Genomic DNA, 19,685 nt, shown 5'->3' with positions numbered 1-19,685 from the left:
CCTGCATGCTTATGGACTTAGGAAGGCTGTAGAAAAAACTCTCCCCATTTGGAAATCCCTTTCAAATGAGCTTATGTTTTCCTCATGCTCTTCTGTAGTTCACTACTCCATAAGTCTCTGTGTTTTCCAGATAGGCTCTGCATTGGTTTGCCAGATGATGGTTTACCCCAAATATTAAATCCATGATCAATATTGCATATATCTCTTGAAATATTAAATAGTGGAAAGAGACTTCAAGAACCTACAGGAAGGTAAATTCCTAACCAATGGATACAATAGTGGGGAGGGAGGTGTAGATTTTGTTTCTTTCTATGAAAGGCAGCACTTAAAAGCTTACCATTGCTCCTGACTAAGAGAAGTTGGCTATAATGTTCCACCTGCTTTCTCAGCAGCCACATATATATGTACCTTGCTCTCAAGGCATTTGATTCTTTAAGAGCTACCCCTAGGCTTATGCATTTAACAAGGTTGCAGATTCCAGGAAGAGGCCCAGGAACGATCCATAACCTACCATGTCCCAAGGGTTTCTGGTGATGTCCTCTCCCCTGGGTGTTCCAGAGTCATCTAGCCTGAGGAGATGCCTGCAGAGAACAGAAAGCAGCATAATACACTGTGGGTAGCAATGAAAGCTGAGGCACCTGCCATGGCCTTTAGCACTAAAGGAACAACAATGTCTAGGGAGAGACTGGGCTGACATTCTGACCACGGGCCTTTCCCAACATTGAACTTCTGCTAGCAAAGTTAATCAAAGCATGGCGTATGAACCTGAAGGAAGAAGCTCACTCAACTCCTTTTAAGCTGCAGATTCTTCCCCCATAAATGGGAATGGGTGAGTGACAATAGAACTGTTTTATAACAAGGATATAACCTTTGAAGGGTACTGGGTCGCAGGTATGCATTAGGACCAGTATCTCCCAGAAGAGACTTACTGACTGCTATGGGAGTTGATGGAGCCCCTTCCCCTCATATCTAGCTCCATGTTGTACATCCCATTCAGCTTCAGAGATATGTTCCCATAAAAACATCACCAGAGATGCCAGAGTGGGAAAGATTTTCAGTGTAGTGAAAAAATAAAATCAAGAAAGACCTTTGTTTGTTTAGTTCTCAATGACTTACACTTTGCTTGTAATTTCCTAGGGAATCTCAACCTTCATACATACTATGAATGCAAATTACCATCACTGAAAATGAGATACAAATCGGGTCTTCTATTTTCAATTATACTCATTAAAGCTCCAAGAAGAAATTGCCCCATGTTCTATTAATTAAGTCCAGTGATTGCACTTTAAGGAAAATACTTACTTGACTTTTTGTAGGTGAAGGATAATTTTTTCTCCATTTAATATAATCTGATATTGAACTTCAGGTGCATATCTTGCCTGTAAATATTTAATGATACTTTTATTGCATATAATCTAGATTTCTCATTCTATCTAAAATGATTATAATAATTGAAATACATGACTACATAGCATATATTATAACCATTATAAATGCATACAAACTAAACCTGATATCTTATATCTTTATTTATTTTCTTTTTTGAAATATTTATTTTATTTTATTTTTTTGTTTGTTTCTTTGAGGTGGGGTTTCACTCTAGCTTAGGCTGACCTGAAATTCACTACATCATCTCAGGATGGCCTTGAACTCACTGCAATCCTCTAACCTTTACCTCCCGAGTGCAGGGATTAAAGGTATGTGCCACCATGCCCAGCAAATATCTATTTTATTTTGATTTATTTATTTGAGAAAGAGAAAGAGAGAGAGAATGATGCCAGGGCCTCTAGCCTCTGCACACAAACACAAGATGCATGTGCCACCATGTGCATTTGGCTTATGTGGGTACTGGGGAATCGAACCCGGGTCCTTGGGCTTCATAGGCAAGCACCTTAATGAGTAAGCTAGCTCTCTAGCCCATCTTATATCTTTATAATGTTTAAAACAAACATGTGCAATTACATAATAATAACAGAATAAACTAACTCTAATATGTGAACTAGGAATTTGCTTTAGTGTGCAACATTGTATCCTGTGTACCCTAATGCAGCAACAGCAGGATAACAAAATACACATTAATATATAAAACGAAATACAATATGAAAACCACCAAGAATTAAATAAGATGAATATTACAAAATGTAAGTTCATAACAAGGTTTTAAAAAATTGTTTGTTTTTATTTATTTATTTGAGAGCGACAGACAGGCATAGAACAAAAGAGGCAGATAGAAAGAGAATGTGCCAGGCCTCCAGCCACTGAGAACAAACTCCAGATGCATGTGCCACCTTGTGCATCTGGCTTACATGGGTCCAGGGAGTTGAGCCTTGAACCTGGGTCTTTGGGCTTCACAAGCAAGGGTTTAATGGCTAAGCCATCTCTCCAACCCATAACAAGGTTTTGTTTATTCTGTTCCTACACTTTTTCTCATCAAGTGAGCCAGGTTATTATCAAAGAGTGCTTACCTCTTCAGCGTACCTCTCTGTCTGGTTGTTCTCAGTGGGAAGCTTTTTAGGATGAACTATTTCTTGAAGCTCTAATTCACGAACTGGCTTTATAGATGTTGCTGGAGAAAAGAAGAACATTGTTATAGAAGATTGAAAGCATTTGTCTTGGTTTTGTTTGGCTGGTTGTTTTTTAGAAGGACATAAATATAGAGAGCAAGCAGCTTCTCCTCAGAAGTTTCTTCTCCTACTTTGGCTTTGGTTACAAAGAGTTTCTTGCTAACTTCCTCCTTTCTAGAAGGTCATGAGATGAGAAAGAAATCTTTGGTTTATGCATGCAAGCTCTGCATCACTGTGGTTGGTCTTGGATTAATTCTTAAGAACAGAGATCAGTGAGCCTTGATTCTTCCTGTTGCTGTTCTTTTTCCTAGTTTCTTCTTTCTCTGGAATCCTCTTCAAGACTGTGATTTCTGACTTCTAAGCTGTTCACATGGAAGTGATTCCTCACTCTTAGATAACGCTCTATTGTCTGTGACTTCCTTCCTCTGTGGGACATAAACCATGATGTTCCTTTGCTCCTTCATCCATTAGCATTTATTCCTCCAAAACTATAAATTTCACAATAAACAATGCTCTTGTTGAAATCTCCAAAATGAACTTTAAAGTAACAAAGAGCAAGTGGGAAAATCATTTGTAGACACAAGGCACATCTTGATGTGCTTGAAATTGCACCTTATAAATAGTTTCTATGTTTACAAATAGTAAGGAAAGAACTGATTTGGGAACCAGAAGAAGAGGATTGATGTCGCAGATAAATGGCACTCTGCATGTCAGTTTGGCTTTGAATCAGGTATTATCTAAGAAAGAGAAGAGTATAAAAGACAAGTGGATAAAATAATAAAGCTGTGTTTACTAACAGTGTAGGGCACTGGTAGCATACTTTCCTCTTCTTTGAAAATTTTCTATTAGGCAATCCTATTTTTAATGTTGGGTTCTCACCCTTGTGCTTTGAGACAGATTCCTATGCACTATGATCGTCAGAGTGCTGGAGAGGCAAGATTCTATCTACCTGGCTGATAAAAAGAGCCTGGGAGGAAACAGACTAGGAAAAATCCAGTCCTAGTGAGCACCCAAAGTTCCGCTGTGGTGCGTTGTCCTGAGAAAGATGCAGGATGTGTCCATTCATAGTCAAGAGCTGCACTACCAAATATGATTTTGAGAGGGAGTCAGGCAGTTAGGCAGTTAGGGTGACTGGGACATGGAAAGTAAGGGCAGAAATGTCTGTTCCCATAGTCTGTACTTGCTGGAGATCAAAGGATTATCTCCTTATCTCTTGACTGAAGGAGATCTGTTTTTCTTTTTCTTTTTCGTTTTTCTTTCTTCTTTTTTTTTTTTTTTTTTGAGGTAGGGTCTCACTCTAGCCCAGGCTGACCTGAAATTCACTATGTATGTAGTCTCAGGGTGGCCTTGAACTCACAGCAATCCTCCTACCTCCACCTCCTGAGTGCTGGGATTAAAGGTGTGCACCACCACACCTGCTTGTGATCTGTTTTTCCACAAACACCCTGAGCCTTCCTGGGATGAAGATCCCCTTTCCTCATCCTAATGTTGGGGTGGTCAAGTTCAGTCCCCAGAACTTTGTATCATGGCTAGCCTCTTCCTGAGACAGCCCTTATCCCAGATCAACTGGCTGTGTCTCTGATTAACCTGAGCCCAGAGGTATGGCCCACCACCATAAAATTATAAATATGTTCTAGGAGGGGAGGCCAATCTCTCTTGGCAGCCCATTCATCATTTGTGAACCTCCAGGTTCTGGAGAGGTTCCCCTCATCTTGGCCTACCTGAGCTGAGATGAAGGAAGAATCCCCTGGCTCCCACTTCCCATATGGGGATGGGCTCTTTACCCCTTCCTGCCCTCCAATGGCAGGAGCTCTTTGTACTTCCTTTTCTTTCCTCTCTTTTTATGCTTTTTCCAGGCCTACCACTTGGGCTCTCAGACTCATGTGGGTGTATTCATTTTCCTTCCCTTGGTTCTGTACTTAGCAGTTAAGGCTCTTGCATACAAAGGCTAAGGACCTAAGTTTGATTCCCCAGGACCCACATATGCCAGATGCACAAGATGATGCATATATGTGGAGTTAATTTTCAGAAGCTAAAACCCCTAGTATGCCCATTCTCTCTCTCTTAAATAAGTAATATAATATAAAGTATTAAAATAATAATTATCCTTCCCAGTTTTATTTGATCCAATTCTTTGGTTAGAAGTATATACAAACCTAGGGTTTGGGGTTCAAGGAGTTTCCTGAACTCTTAACATCCTACTTTAGTTTTATCAAAATGTAATGTGATATCATTAGTGAAAACAGTCATAGTCCTGAACTCATAGTGAGTTTTAAAATTAATCTAGTCCCAACTCCAGTGTTAACTGTAGGTTTGGGAAAGGTCTCATAGTATCTTATTTTCTATCTTGTTACTCGTCATATCTGTTCCAGTCAGATTTAGGGACATTAGATAATAGCTTTTAACTTTATTTAGCTAATTATTTATGCAATATTTATAAATTAAAAGGAAATCCAATAATGAAACTTTACTGAATACGAAGATCAATGTTAAACAATGTTTTTCCAGAAATGGATATATTATGTTATTCTTAAACTTTAAATTGTAATTACTATGCCTATCTTTTTATATTATCAAAATAAAAGTTAAGGTAAGTACAATAATTCTTCATTTCTAGACAGCACACAACTTACTACCTGTGATATTTCTTGGATATAAAATACAAATATTCATTCAACAGTTATGCATTAAGTGTTAGCATCATGCCATGCATAACTTAAGGCTATGAGGTGTCTATAAATAGAATACACAATGGTCACTCACTTTGTAAAGTTCACAATCTATTGGGAGAAGAGTACATATTATATACAGCCTACATAGGTTCCCTATGTTATAAGTAAACCACCTGTAAGCTGGAAGATAAGTATTATGGTGCTTAAATATATTGGAGCATAGCAGCGTGTGAACGCTGGGGTAAATTGTTACTCTTTCAACAATGACAGTTTAGCGTCATTTGAGTCAGGTGTTCAAGGAAATAAAATTATAATGCCAGAGGTGTAAGTCTATGGTAAAGCAATGTGGCATGAAATATGACTGAGATTCTGGATTAATTCTCCAACAATGGGGTGGGGGGAAGGAAGAAAGAAAGAAAGGAAAGAAGGAAGAAAGGCAGACAGGAAGGAAGGAAGGGAGGAAGGAAGGAAGGAAGAGAGAAAGGAAAAAATGAAATAAGAGATGAGAAAAAAGAAAGGGAAGGGAGGGGAGTACAAATGAAAGGAAGGGAAGGGGAATAAATGGAAGGGAAGAGAAAGGAAATAAGAGTAAAAGATCATAGAATTGGTAGGATTATTGAATGAGAGATAAAATTTGTAGTCATAATTGCTAAATTATATACATCACAAAGTAATGAGTAGGAGCACACAATTTATAATATGGACTAAATGCATTTGAAAACACTTCCCTTAACTGTATGCATAGTGGCATTATTAGTTTAAAACTTATCCTATGTTATCATTTCTTTGTATACCTTACTAGAGCTTAATGTAAGAAACATATCAGAAATACAAAGTATATAGTCAGCCCAAGATTTGGAACTTTTGCACAGTATTATTACACAACTGATAATTTTCTGATGATCTTAAGTATGTCATTAGCTATGTCCATTATCTGTTTTGATATACATATATGTTTATGTAGGGAAATATTCAGGTTCCCAACATTTAACTTTTAACGTGATTACTATGTAATCTCTAGACAATTAACTAATGATGATTTCAATGCACTTTATATGTGCTAGGATAAAGAAGCAGATAGTGTTTATTAATAATTAACCTTAAGGAGAAAATGAGTTATTTTTTCAGGGCTAGTCCCTTTGGACCATGTCACTCATTATACTTTTTAAAAATCTTTCTCAGGGAAATATCCTAAAATGCAGATCTATATAATAGCCTCTATCAATGATCACATCATAAAATAATTGTACTTACTAATAAAAATGTAAATACAGAAATAATCAACTTTGAGTTCATCTATTTTGAAAAAAAAATACTACGTTTTTTTAAAAACATGATTTTAAATTAAATATATAACATTTAAAAATATAAGTGCTAGAATACATGTTTGTTTTATTTTTATGAACATTTGATCATAACATTAAAAGTCACTCTCTAGTGAGTACATTCTTCAAATAGTCTAAATTTTAGATGAAGGGCCAATACATTCATGCTTACCTTGGGTTTGGATGGTAAACCAGAGTACTGAAAGCAGGACCCAAAACATGTTGGCTTCTGCAGATAGCTGAGATGTCCCAGGCAGTTTGAAGTTATAGTCTCCCCAGCTGTCACTTTTATCTTCCCCTAATTTTCTTTGGAAGTTGAAAAAGGAAATAAAGCCTCAAACTTTTCATGTGAGATTAGAAGATATTTCCTAATTGTGTTGAGAAATGGCCAAGAAACTGTAGTGTCAAGATCATGAGATGTTCCTTTCTTATGAGTACTATTTCCATCTGTGGTTATGCACATCAGGACTCACATCTGGACACTACTGCATACTGGTGGGAATGTGTAAAGAGACCAGGGTGTCTACATGTGCATTTACACACATGTTTGCATAGACACACATTTATAAAATACATAGTGCTGTATCCGTATTGTAAGAAACTGTCATAGAAGACACAGAATCTTAAAAAAAATACAAACAAAAACCTATAAGGGCGAATATTGTCTCGGTTTCTTATCAACTACTTTAATCTTCTGCCAAAACTGCACAGAAATGCACAAATATAAATGATCTGGACAGTATTAGCCTCAATACACCACACTTCATAGGAAACATATTTAAACTATCCATGAGTTCTGTTTCATCAAACTAGTATTATTGTTTGATTATCCAGATGTTAGATTTTTCAGTCTCATATATACAACAGAAACTTACTGCATGATAAAACATTGATCAGTATGACCAACATCAAGAAGGGAATTATATTAACATTCTGATAGTTCATTTTCACCTGTCTTTATGCAATAATAAAAAGAAAGAGGTACTAGAGATATTGTTTAGTGGTTAAGGCATTTGCCTGTGAAGCCTAAGGAACCAGGTTTGATACCCCAGTACCCAACATAAGCCAAGATGCACAGGGTGGCACATGTGTCTGGAGTTCATTTGTAGTTGCTAAAGGCTCTGACATGTCCATTCTCTCTCTCTCTCATATATATATATATATATACACACACACACATATATATATCTTCCTCTTTCTCTCCCTCAAAAAAAATTAAAATAAAATGTTTAAAAAAAACATAGAAGCAGTCATCCCAGCCACAGCCCAACCTGTCACCTTGCCCTGCACGGACAAGGTCCTCCTATACTTCCTGCAGGCTACTTGGACCCAGGCCAGCAGGCTAGCATTCCCCCTCCTCCACCTAGATGAGACCTAATAGAAAAGAACCAAGTAGGGTTCCAAACAGAGTTAAATGATCCAGAGGAGAGAAAAAAATAAAAGAACATCAATTATCTAAGCTGAATGAAGATATAAATAAATGCAAGGATGAATCAGAAAATAGCATGAAAAGGGAACTTGACAGAGGGTGGAAACTATACATCAAAAGGCAGCAGAAAATACAAACCAAATTGAACAAGTCCAAAACTTTATAGAAGCTCTCAAGAATAGAGTCAGCCATGTGGAGGATAGAAACTCAGAACTGGAAGACAAAACAGAAGAAACAGTTAATGGGCTCAAAAAGTTTTGTGAACAGAACATGAGGGAAGTGAGGATACCCTTAAATGTCCCAATATTCAAGTCATGGGACTTCCAGAAGGGGAAAAACTTCAGACCAAAGGCATGGAGAACTTATTCAATAAAATTATTGAAGAAAACTTTCCCATTCTCTCAGAAGAAATTCCCATCAAGGTACAAGAAGATAACAGAGCTCCAAATAGGCTGGACCAAAGGAGAAATTCTCCAAGATATATTATTAAGACTCTAAACATTGATAACAAAGAGAAAATAATAAAAGCAGCTAGGGAGAAACAACACATTACATACAAAGGTAACCCCATCAAAATTACTTCAGACTTCTCAATGGAAACCTTGAAAGCCAGAAGGACCTGAAATGGAACATGGCCAAGTCTAAGTACTTATGGCTTCCAACCTAAACTACTCAACTCAGCAAAAGTATCCCTCATAATAGATGGTAAAAGAAAACTTTTTAAAAGTCAGCTTTACAACTACATGAACAGAAAGCCAAACCTACAGAGAGTACTTCAGGGAATTCTCTACACAGAAGAGTCAAATAACCAACCTCATATGCCTACAAGAAGCAGATCAAAATAACAAAACTGAGATATGGAACAAAAAACTACAAAGTCCAAGAAAACTCCCAACCACATAAACTACCACAATACGGCAGGGACTAAATCAAACCTCACAGATATTACCTTAAACATTAATGGCCTTAATTCACCTATCAAGAGACATAAGCTAAGAGAGTGGATCAGAAAATTAGACCCCTCAATTTGCTGTCTTCAAGAAACCCACCTGACCACTAAATATAGACACCTCCTCAAGGTCAAAGGGTGGAAAATGATATCCAAGCAAATGGAAATAAGAAACAAGCAGGCATAGCTATACTAATAGCAGATAAAATAGACTTCAAACCAAAAGTAATCAATAAAGACAAAACAGTTACTTCTTACTTATCAAGGGAATGATCCAACAAGATGATATCACAATTATTAATCTTTATGCACCAAACACAAGTGAACCACAATTAATAAAACAAAACCTACTTGACAACAAAACAGAAATAGCCACCAATACCATCATAGTAGAGGACAATACTCCACTATCAGCAATACATAGATCATCCAAACAGAAAATTAACAGAGAAGTAAGAGACCTCAACAACATTATAGATCAATTAGACCTAACAAACATCTACAGAACATTCTATCCCAAATTCACAGATTATACATTCTTCTCAACAGCCCATGGAACCTTCTCTAAAATAAGTCATAGGGCCAGAAAAACTGCCTCCATATACTTAAGAAGATTGACATAATTTTTTGCACGATATCAGATCACAATGCTGTACTGCTACAAATTAACAACAAAAAAATGCACCAGGAATCCCACCAGCTCCTGGAAACTGAACAACACACTTTTAAAAAATAAATGGGTAGTGGATGAAATCAAAAATGAAATTGCAAAATTTCTAGAATTGAATGACAATGAGAACACATTGTACCAAAACTTATGGGGCACAATGGAGGCAGTCCTTAGGGAAAAATTCATAGTACTAAATGCCTTCATAACAAAGACAGAGAGACCCCAAATCTATAACCTAACCATCAACCTAAAGGCATTGGAAAAACAAGAAAAATAAAACCAAAAAAGATTCAGACAAAAGAAATAATTAAGATCAGAGCAGAATTTAATGAATTGGAGACTAAGAAAATAATTAACAAAATTGATGAAACAAAGAGCTGGTTCTTTGAGAAAATAAACAAGATTGATAAGCCCCTGTCCAACTTGATCAAATGAAAAAAGATAAGCTTCAAATTATAAAAATTAGAAATAAAAAAGGAGAGATCAAAACCGACATAAGTGAAATTGGAAGAATCATCAGGACTTATTTCAAACAACTTTATTCCACAAAACTATATTACATGGTGGAAATGGATGAATTCCAGGACATATACCAACTACCAAAGCTAAACTCAGAACAAATTAATTTTCTAAACAGACCTATCACACCCATTGAGATTGAAAAGGTAATCAAAAACCTCCCTAAAAAGAAGAGTCCAGGACCAGATGGCTTCTCAGCTGAACTCTATCAAGTCTTCATGGAAGAACTAAAACCAACTTTTCTCTAACTGTGCCACATAATTGGAGAACAGGGAAAGCTCCCAACTCCTTCTATAAAGTTAGCATCACCCTAATGCCAAAACCAGGCAGAGAAGCCCAAAGAAAAGAAAACTATAGTCTTATTTTTCTGAATAATTTAGACACAAAGATCCTGAACAAAATCATCACAAACTGAATTCAACAACACATCAAAAGCATTATCCAACTTGATCAAGTAGGCTTTATCCCAGAAACACAGAGTTGGTTCAACATATGAAAATCTGTTAATGTAATACACCACGTAAATAAGGTTATGCACAAAAACTACATGATAATTTCAATAGGTGCAGAAAAGGCCTTTGACAAAATCCAACACTTCATGATCAAAACATTGGAGAGAATAGACATGGTCAGTTTATATATCAACATAATAAAGGCTATATATAAAGCTCCTAAAGCCCAAATAATGCTTAATTGGCAGAGACTGAAAGAATTTCCACTCAGATAAGGAAGACAACAGGGGTTTCCACTCTCACCTCTGCTCTTCAATATAGTAATGGAAGTTCTAGATCAAGCAATAAGATAGGAGAAAGAAATAAAAGGGATACAAATTGGAAAGGAAGAAGTTAAGTTAGCCCTATTCACAAATGACATGATTCTGTACATAACTGAACCAAGAACCTCCTTCTCAAAACTCTTTCAGATGATTCCTTCAGCAAAGTAGCAAGATACAAAATCAACGCACAAAAATCAGTGGCCTTTCTATTCACAAAAGACAAAGATACAAAGAAAGAAATTTGCAACATTGTCCCATTTTCAATAGCAACAACAACAAAATACTTTCACATAACACTAACCAAGGATGTGAAAGACTTATATAATGAAAACATTAAAACACTCAAGAAAGAAATTGAGGAGGACTTGAGAAAATGGACAGACCTCCCGTGCTACTGGATAGGCAAAATTAAATTAAAATTAAATTGGCAATCATACCAAAAGCAATATACAGATTTAATGCAATACCAATAAAAATCCCAACATTTTCCTACACAGAGATACAAAAAAATGATCTCAAAATTCATATGGAATGGCAGAAGGCCTCAGATATCCAAGCATATCCACAGCAAAAGAAACATCTCTGGAGGCATCACTATACCTGATCTAAAGCTATATATATTGTGAAAATGGCAATCTTACTAAAGGAAATATACAGATTTAATGCAATGCCAATAAAAATCCCAACATGTTTCTTCGCAGACATAGAAAAATGATTTCAAAATTCATTTGGTATGGCAGAAGGCCTTGGATATCCTCAGCAAAAAAGACACCTCTGAAGGCTTCACCATACCTGGTCTAAAGCTATATTACAAAGCCATATAGTAATAAAAACAGCATAGTACTGGCATAAAACAGGATTATAGTCCAGTGGAACAGAATCAAGGACCCAGACTTTGGGTCAAGTAACTTTAGCTACTTGATATTTGACAAAGGCTCTAACATTGTAGGCTGGAAAAAAGACAGCATCTTCAACAAATGGTGCTGGACAAACTGGAGAACCACATGCAGGAAAACGAAACTCGATCCACACATCTCTCTATGCACAAAAATCAAGTCCATATGGATCAAAGACCTCAATATATGATCAGAAGCTCTGCTACCACTGGAATAAAAACTAACATATACAGAAGTTCCATGATATCAGAATGGGAAAAGTCTTCCTGAAAAAAATGCCGGGAGCTCAGGAACTTAAACAATCACTCAAACATTGGGATCTCATGAAGGTGAAAATTTCTTTACAGACAAATATACAATAATCAGAGTCGATAGATAACCCACAGAATGGGAGAAGATTTTTGCAGGCTATACAACTGACAGAGGTCTAATTTCTACAATCTACAAAACCTAAACAATAAGTCAAACAAAATGTGGCAAAGAACTTTACAGGGAGTTCTCAGAGGAAGAAATACAAATGGAAAACATACATGTAAGAAAATGTTCATCATACCTAATCATCAGGGAAATGCAAACTAAAACAACTATAAGATTCTACCTTACCCCAAGAAGGATAGCAAATATTAAAAAAATCAAATGAAAACAAATGCTGGTGAGGATGAGGAGAAATAGGAACCCTCATCCACTGTTGGTGGGAATAAAAGATGGTAGCACCACTATGGAAATCAATGAAATTTGAAGAAAAATTGTCAAACTTGAAACAAATCATTCTCAGCAAACTCACCCAATCACAGAAAGACAATCGTCACATGGTCTCACTCATCTGTGGCTCCTGAGCTGAATCTGCCTGAGATGCTGAGATACTGAATAGGCATCTAGAGGACCAGGCCATAGGGAGGGTGGGATGGGAGGGTAGGTTAAGGATGGGGGGCACAAACTTGACCCAAATGGAACTGGCATTATAAAATCCTATATCTTGAAAGACAGACCAAAAGGCTGAACCTTCATCAGGTCCTCATAGGGAACACTTGAATCAAAGGGCCCTGGGGCCCTGGAGGGTATGGTAAAGACTAACCTTAATATTCTCTCCCTCTCTCTCTCTCTCTCTCTCTCTCTCTCTCTCTCTCTCTCTCTCTCTCTCTCTCTCTCTCCTCTTTCTCTTTCTCTTTTATATTACCTATCTTTTTCTTCTTTCTTTTCCCTCAGCACTGGCCTGTAACTCCAAGTACCAGGATATGGTTAACATCCAAAATGAGCTGTTGATCAGAGAGAACTACAAGGTTTCCCAGAAGAAGATAGAGTACTTGATGACCCATCAAAGGTTAGTGGTAAGACCCTTCTTCCAAAGACAGCATATGCTGTTGGCGTAGAACATGGAAATACCTGGCTGGAATCTAGAAGACAGTCAGTCCCTACACAGTTAGGTGTCTAGTGCCAGAAGGTGCTACATGAGTGACTGGGGAAAGTGGCCACCATCTATCCAAACAACTATTGGTCTAAGCTACTCATCAGCAAACAACCTGACATAATGTTAACCCAAGTGCAACAGTGGCACACAGCCACGGTGGGTAACCAACTGCTCTTGAATTGGTTAACGGATCTGCTCAGTGAAACAGAACCTGTATCTGGAACTGGAAAACAAGTCAGAATCACATCTGAAAAATAAGTTCATTCTCCAATATTAATCTCCCACCAATCTTGGGCTACAAGAGGGCCTACACCTACTAAATTCTCGCTAAAATAATAATGGTTATTTCATTTATTCAGTGATAACTTCACTCTCCGTTGGAGAATCTGCTTCTCTTTTTCAGATGGACACAGAACCTGAGGGGAGAATCAGCCCATTACACTTCACCAGTGCCCCAGCTGAAACCACAGTGTAATTGAGGAAATGAGCAAGACTGCTGCTTTCTTGGTGAATCTGGTAGCAGCACAAGGGTGAAGGGGACAGATACAGCAAAGACTCAACGCCTACCAAACCTGATCTCCAGAGACACAGAGGCTCCTAAGACCTCATCACTGAAGTAGACCTAAAATGAACCCAACATGGCTCAGGGAAATTCATGAAAGAGGTGGGTGGAAAGATTGTTAGAGCCACAAATTGGGACATTATGCACAGAGACATTGCATCTTTCCCATAACTGATGGCTACTCCCACAATGCTTGACCCACAATCCCCAATGAGGATGGACCCTTTGCAAGGGTGAGGACAGGGAAGAGGGTAATGATAGTACCATCCTGGCTGTTTACACATTGAATATGTACATAACTAATAAAGAAAAAAATAAAGGATAAAATAAAATTAATCTTATTGCAGAAAGGGTGTGAAAACATGGTTTTTGCAGGGCATTATAAGATTGTTTGTGACATTGAATAGTAAGACATTCTTTTAAGGACCTTAGACTATTGCCTTGTATGCATATGATACATAGGGCCATATCTGTTTCTTTGATAATTTGGCTTAATTTCTAGAAGCAATAGTATGTAGCTTAAAAGGATAAATCAATATCAGTTGTTAATATACATTGACCAACTGATGTAAGGAATTAGTCTCAAATTAAACTTCTACTACAAGGTTTACTCAGTCTACAAACTGATGTTGTCAAACTTCTGGAGTTACTTTTCACTGAATAGTAGGGAATTTACCCCATCAGTATGTTCTTATTACTTTCTTTTGAATTCAGAATGCTCTGTAATCCTGCAATTTTTGGATGGTCCAGAAGACAGGCATTCCACCTATATCCTTTCTGACTGTCATTAAATTTTAAACAATGAATAATATTAAATAATACCTTGACTATGTAATGCTGCAAAGAAATCTTGGACTGACTGCACTAATTCCTCATCAGCTTACATGTTATTGTGCAATATGTTAGTTTTAATATGATTTTGACAGCTCTATTGCTCATTTTTACAATTGTGCATTTTATACCATTGGGCATTGTTTGAAATTACTTGCATATTTACCAAGTTTTTTGCTCAAAAGTCTTGTTGGTATCTATACTGCTTGCTAAAATTGAGCTTTCTTCTTTATGTTTTATTTTTTTAAATAAAACCTTTTGATCAGTTAAAATTTTTAGTAAATCAAGTTTTCTTGGAGTAGACACCAATATTTGTTTTATTTTTCTGAGTATGCATTTATTTTATCCTATTTTTATGCTGGCTTAGCTGAAAGTATAGTTTTACAATATAATGAGTGACTCTCAGATCTTTGGAGATATTATTTTACTTTCTATTGTCAGCTATTGCTGTTCATAATACTGCTATTAATGTATGTAGTTAAATTAACTTTGCTTATCAATTAATAATAAAACAAGTGCAATTTACTAAGTCAGTTTAAAAAGTCCTTAAAGCCATGTTAAATTTGTTTACCCTTAATTCTATGTATTCCCTAGAATGATCTGAAACTATCCTTACTATTGGATTATCCTGAGATAATTTAATAATGGAAAGAGATCCAAAATTATATGCAGTCTGTAGAAATAGGAATTATTGTGTCGAAGTCTGCGTGTTGTTCACAAACATATTTACTCAAGGTACCATCACTATGTGAAAAGGAAAAATAAAATAATACTAGCTGGAAAAGGAATAGCAGAAATTGGTATATAAACAAAAAAAAATGTAAGAAGAAGAAGGGGAAGAAGGAGGAGGAGGAAAGGAGAACTCCAAAGAAGTTGTCTCTACGTAAGTGATATGTGCATCAATATCACCCCTTGTAAAATCAGAATTGAGGAATTAGAAAAATCTTATTTCATTAATATAGTTGAAATCAATGACAACAAATTGTTATATATAAAAATATGGATATGCTGGAATTGAACGACTACATTCCCTATGACTTGAACATAACATAATATCATGTAATAGGGCCTGGAGAGATGGCTCAGTGATTAAATGCACTTCCTGAGCAAGCATGAGGGCCTGAGGGAACCTGAGATCACCTGAATTTGCATCTCCAAATCCCATGTACGTAGTTGGGAGTGTCCACATGTGACTGTAATTCCACTCCCATATTGAGGAGCAAAGGTTGGGGCAGAGGAGGGTATTGTCCTGGCTTCTGAAAAACAGCAAGCTCCAATACCAGTAAGAGACTCCAGCTCAAAGTAAGAGCAGGCGGAAGAGTGATAGAGCCCAATACCAGATATTCTGCTCTGGTCACTAAAAGTGAATACACGGGGCCACTGCCAGGGCATAGACACACACACACACACACAACTATATATATATATATATATATATATGTAAATACTGAGTTCTGGTTTTGGGGGAAAATGAATTCTATTTGAGAAATACTTTTCTCATAAAGTTGTCAGACTTGCCGATTAGTTGGAGGTGGCAACTGAGGGACACCGAGATCTGAATCGGCCTCAGCTTCAGCAACTATGCAGATTTTAAAGATGACAACTTCTAATTTGATAGAATATTGAGAATCCTTTGGCACCCCCTTGAGGAGTCAGCATTGGAAAATAATCAGTGTTTAATCATGTTCAATGAACATATATACCATAAAAGGAATTTGAAATCAACTTCTGGGAAACTGATACTATTTATTGGATGAATGAGTAACAGTCTATAAATTAAAACTGTGAAAATAACAGTGAAGGAACTGTTTACATAATGCATCTGGAGAGAACCAGAAATGGCACATAATACAAACTATCATTGCACACAGTATTCAAGAATTGACTAAACACAGGACTTAACTTATGACCATAAACCATGGAAATCCTAACCAGCATACTCATTACAGAGAATTTCATTCCCATAATAGCTTGCACTTAACATTTTGGAATATTTCATGATAGGGCATTTTGTTGTGGTTTGACGGAAATGTCTAAATATTATCCATCTAGAAATGGAGATATAATTCCAACATCTTCAAAAATTGTGATAATCCCCTGTACATTAAAATCTTATTTTAGTTAACCATTATAACAATAGCTATCAAGATTACATTCAAAGAGTATCAACTTTATTTTATAGGAGACACTAAGAATTTATAATTTATTACAATTTACTTTGAAGCTCTTTAATAAATATCTCCTAATTTACTAAAAGGATTTCAAATATTTAATGGTGGTCAGATTTCATGATAGTTTTAATTATCTCAAGGAAGAAGTCTATTCCAAGAACATGAGAGGTCAGGAGTTGGTGTAGTGAGTGGCAGGTTTGGAATGGGAAATAACATAATCCCCTCCTTGCTCTTAGGAAACTTTTTCTGCCTAAGAAATTGCTTTCTCATGACCAGCATTAGGACAAAGGTCAGGCCCTTGTCTTGATTGATATTTCAGTTGAATCATGTAGTGATTAAGCTGAACTTGTCACTGGTAATCCCTGGTACCATAAACTGTGTTAATGATAATAAGAAACATCAAGTATCTTCCTCATTCACTCCCCACTTTGTATTTTGAGACAGGGTTTCTCTCTGAACCTAGAGAACCTACCAATTCAGCTAGACTAGCCGGCAAGGAAGGCCTAAGGATCCTCTTGTCCCTGTCTCTTTACTAAAATAACAGGTGTGTGTTTCAACATGGGTCCTGGAGTACAGGTTCAGATCTTCATGCCTGCAAGGCAAACACGTAATCCACTAAACAATCTCTCTAGCCCCTCAACAAAACTGTTCTCAAGGGAGTTTTTCCAATTTCACCTAAGTTGCTGGGCTTAACTTGCCATTTTTGCATTACTGTGCAAGTAGCTTTTCAGTGTCCACAGATCCTTAATATCATCCATTCCAGGTGTTAGTTATTCTGATTTCTCTTCGTGGTTGATGTGTTTTGGTAAATGCTTGTAAATTTAACTTTTCTTTACTAATAATATACAACTTTTGTTAATTTCTTTTATTATTGTACTTTGAGGCAACTAGCTCTACTTTTTTTATTTACTTTTTTAAAATTTAGTTTACTTTTTTTTTTTTAATTTGAAAACGTGCACTTTAAACTCATGGAAATAAGAATTGGGAGTAATACAATTCCCAGAACTATCCAAGGGATTGCTATTTAAAAAAAATTTGGGTTTGTTTATTTTTATTTATTTGAGAGTGACAAAGAGAGAGAGAGGAAAAGGCAGAGAGCACGAGAGAGAATGGGCACGCCAAGGCCTACAGCCACCGCAAACGAACTCCAGACGCGTGCTTCCCCTTGTGCATCTGGCTAACGTGGGTCCTGGGGAATCGAGCCTCAAACTGGGGTCCTTAGGCTTCACAAGCAAGAGCTTAACCGCTAGGACATCTCTCCAGCCCAAGGGATTGCTATTTTTAATAATTATTATAAAATGTTTAAAAACACTTCCTTACTCTGATTAACACATTTCTAATGTATTTTTTATTTTCTGAGAAAATATTTCATAACAGTCCTATCTCTTAAAATATATAAGGCATGTTGTTCACCATGCTATCTATCTTTTGCAAATAATGTGCTTTCTGTGGTTACTTAATGCAGAACTTTAAAAAAAATATACTTTCAAGCAGAGAGAGATAGAAGAGAGACAGAGAAACTGGGTGCACCAGGGCTTCAAATGAGCACCAGATGCATGTGTCCCTTTGTGAATCTGGCTTTACATGAGTACTGGGGAATCAAACTCTGCTCATTAGGCCTTGCAGGAAAGTACCTTAATTGCTGAACTATCTCTCTAGTCTGAGAACTTTTAATTAAAAAATAAAATAAAATAAAAGTTACATAAGCCTCCAACTTCATGGTTTTGTCCAAATTATATATAACTGTAGCATTGATATTTTTCTTGCATATTTTCTCAACTCATAAGAGAGATATATAAAATTGACTATTGAGAATTAGTCTATTTTTCTTAATATTTGGTCAACATATATTTTAGGTATTTTAGGTATAATATCTAGTCATACAATGTTGAGATTGTGAATGTCTTCAAGGTGAATTGATTTGCAAGAAATGTCTCTCATCCAGGGATGCAACTCAGTTGGTTAAATGTTTGCCTTGAGAGTATGAGAACCTGAGTTTCATGTTTCATCATCAAACCCATGTATGTATGTATGTATGTATGTATGTATGTATGTATGTATGTATGTATGTATATATATATATATATATATATATATATATATATATATATATCCATCCATCTAGCTATATAGATACACATTATGTAGAAAACATATTTCTTATGAAGAGTATTTGTATGGTAGGCTTTTTAATATTCCCTTTTACACTGAACATTCTTAGGGTAGAGTCATTTTTTTGGCTCTGTAAGATATATGAACCACATGTGAGAATTGATTTACATATAGGGTTTAGTTGATTATTGATATAGAATGAAAAAACATGGTATTTCACCTTGCTGTGTCTTTTTGTGTGTGTTTCTGCTTTTCCTTCTCTTTTTCCTTTGGGGTATTCAAATTACATTCTGTTTCTTTTTTAAATTTCTTGTTATTTATTTGAGAGAAAGAAAGAGGGGCGAGGGAAAAGAATGGGCATGCCAGGGCCTCTAGCCACTGCAAACAAACTCCATGCATGTGTCACCTCATGCATCTGACTTAGGTGGGACCTGGTGAATTGAACCTGGATCCTTAGGCTTTGCAGGCAAGTGCCTTAATCTCTAAGCCATTTCTCCAGCCCAAATTCTGCTTCTTTTCTTATACTTTTCTACATAACCTTGAGACATTTTTTGCAGATTTTTTTTCTCATGTGTGAGTGTGTAGTGTGGTGTGTACACACTTCTGAACCTCACTACACCCCAGGCGTGAGCCTGTACAGGCTGGGCTAGCCCATGTTGGCCTGAGTAGAATGGGGTTGTCACTCCATGGCTCCTGTTCTTACTGTGCCTGTTCTTATTTCAGCCGGGGGTCTTTCTGATTCTGGAGCTTGTAACTGATTTTTGAAAGCTCCAGAAATTCTTGAGTCTTTGCTCCCCTATAT

At 36.5% G+C, this 19,685-nt stretch overlaps 1 protein-coding gene across 2 annotated transcripts in view; it reads right to left on the bottom strand.

The window, feature by feature from the left end:
* Adamdec1 (ADAM like decysin 1) overlaps positions 1–19,685 on the bottom strand; it is an 89,390-nt gene that overhangs the window by 11,897 nt on the left and 57,808 nt on the right. For both annotated transcript variants that reach the window (XM_004665816.2, XM_012950464.2), the window contains 4 exons: positions 6,734–6,867; positions 2,466–2,566; positions 1,303–1,379; positions 512–581 (listed from right to left, as the gene is read on the bottom strand). In XM_004665816.2, the coding sequence (XP_004665873.2) occupies positions 512–581; positions 1,303–1,379; positions 2,466–2,566; positions 6,734–6,867 (382 nt within the window). The remainder of the gene's footprint in view (positions 1–511; positions 582–1,302; positions 1,380–2,465; positions 2,567–6,733; positions 6,868–19,685) is intronic.

This window comes from Jaculus jaculus, chromosome 12 (genome assembly GCF_020740685.1).
Source record: "Jaculus jaculus isolate mJacJac1 chromosome 12, mJacJac1.mat.Y.cur, whole genome shotgun sequence".
Taxonomy (NCBI): domain Eukaryota; kingdom Metazoa; phylum Chordata; class Mammalia; order Rodentia; family Dipodidae; genus Jaculus; species Jaculus jaculus.
This window is presented reverse-complemented; position numbering and strand designations above follow the sequence as displayed.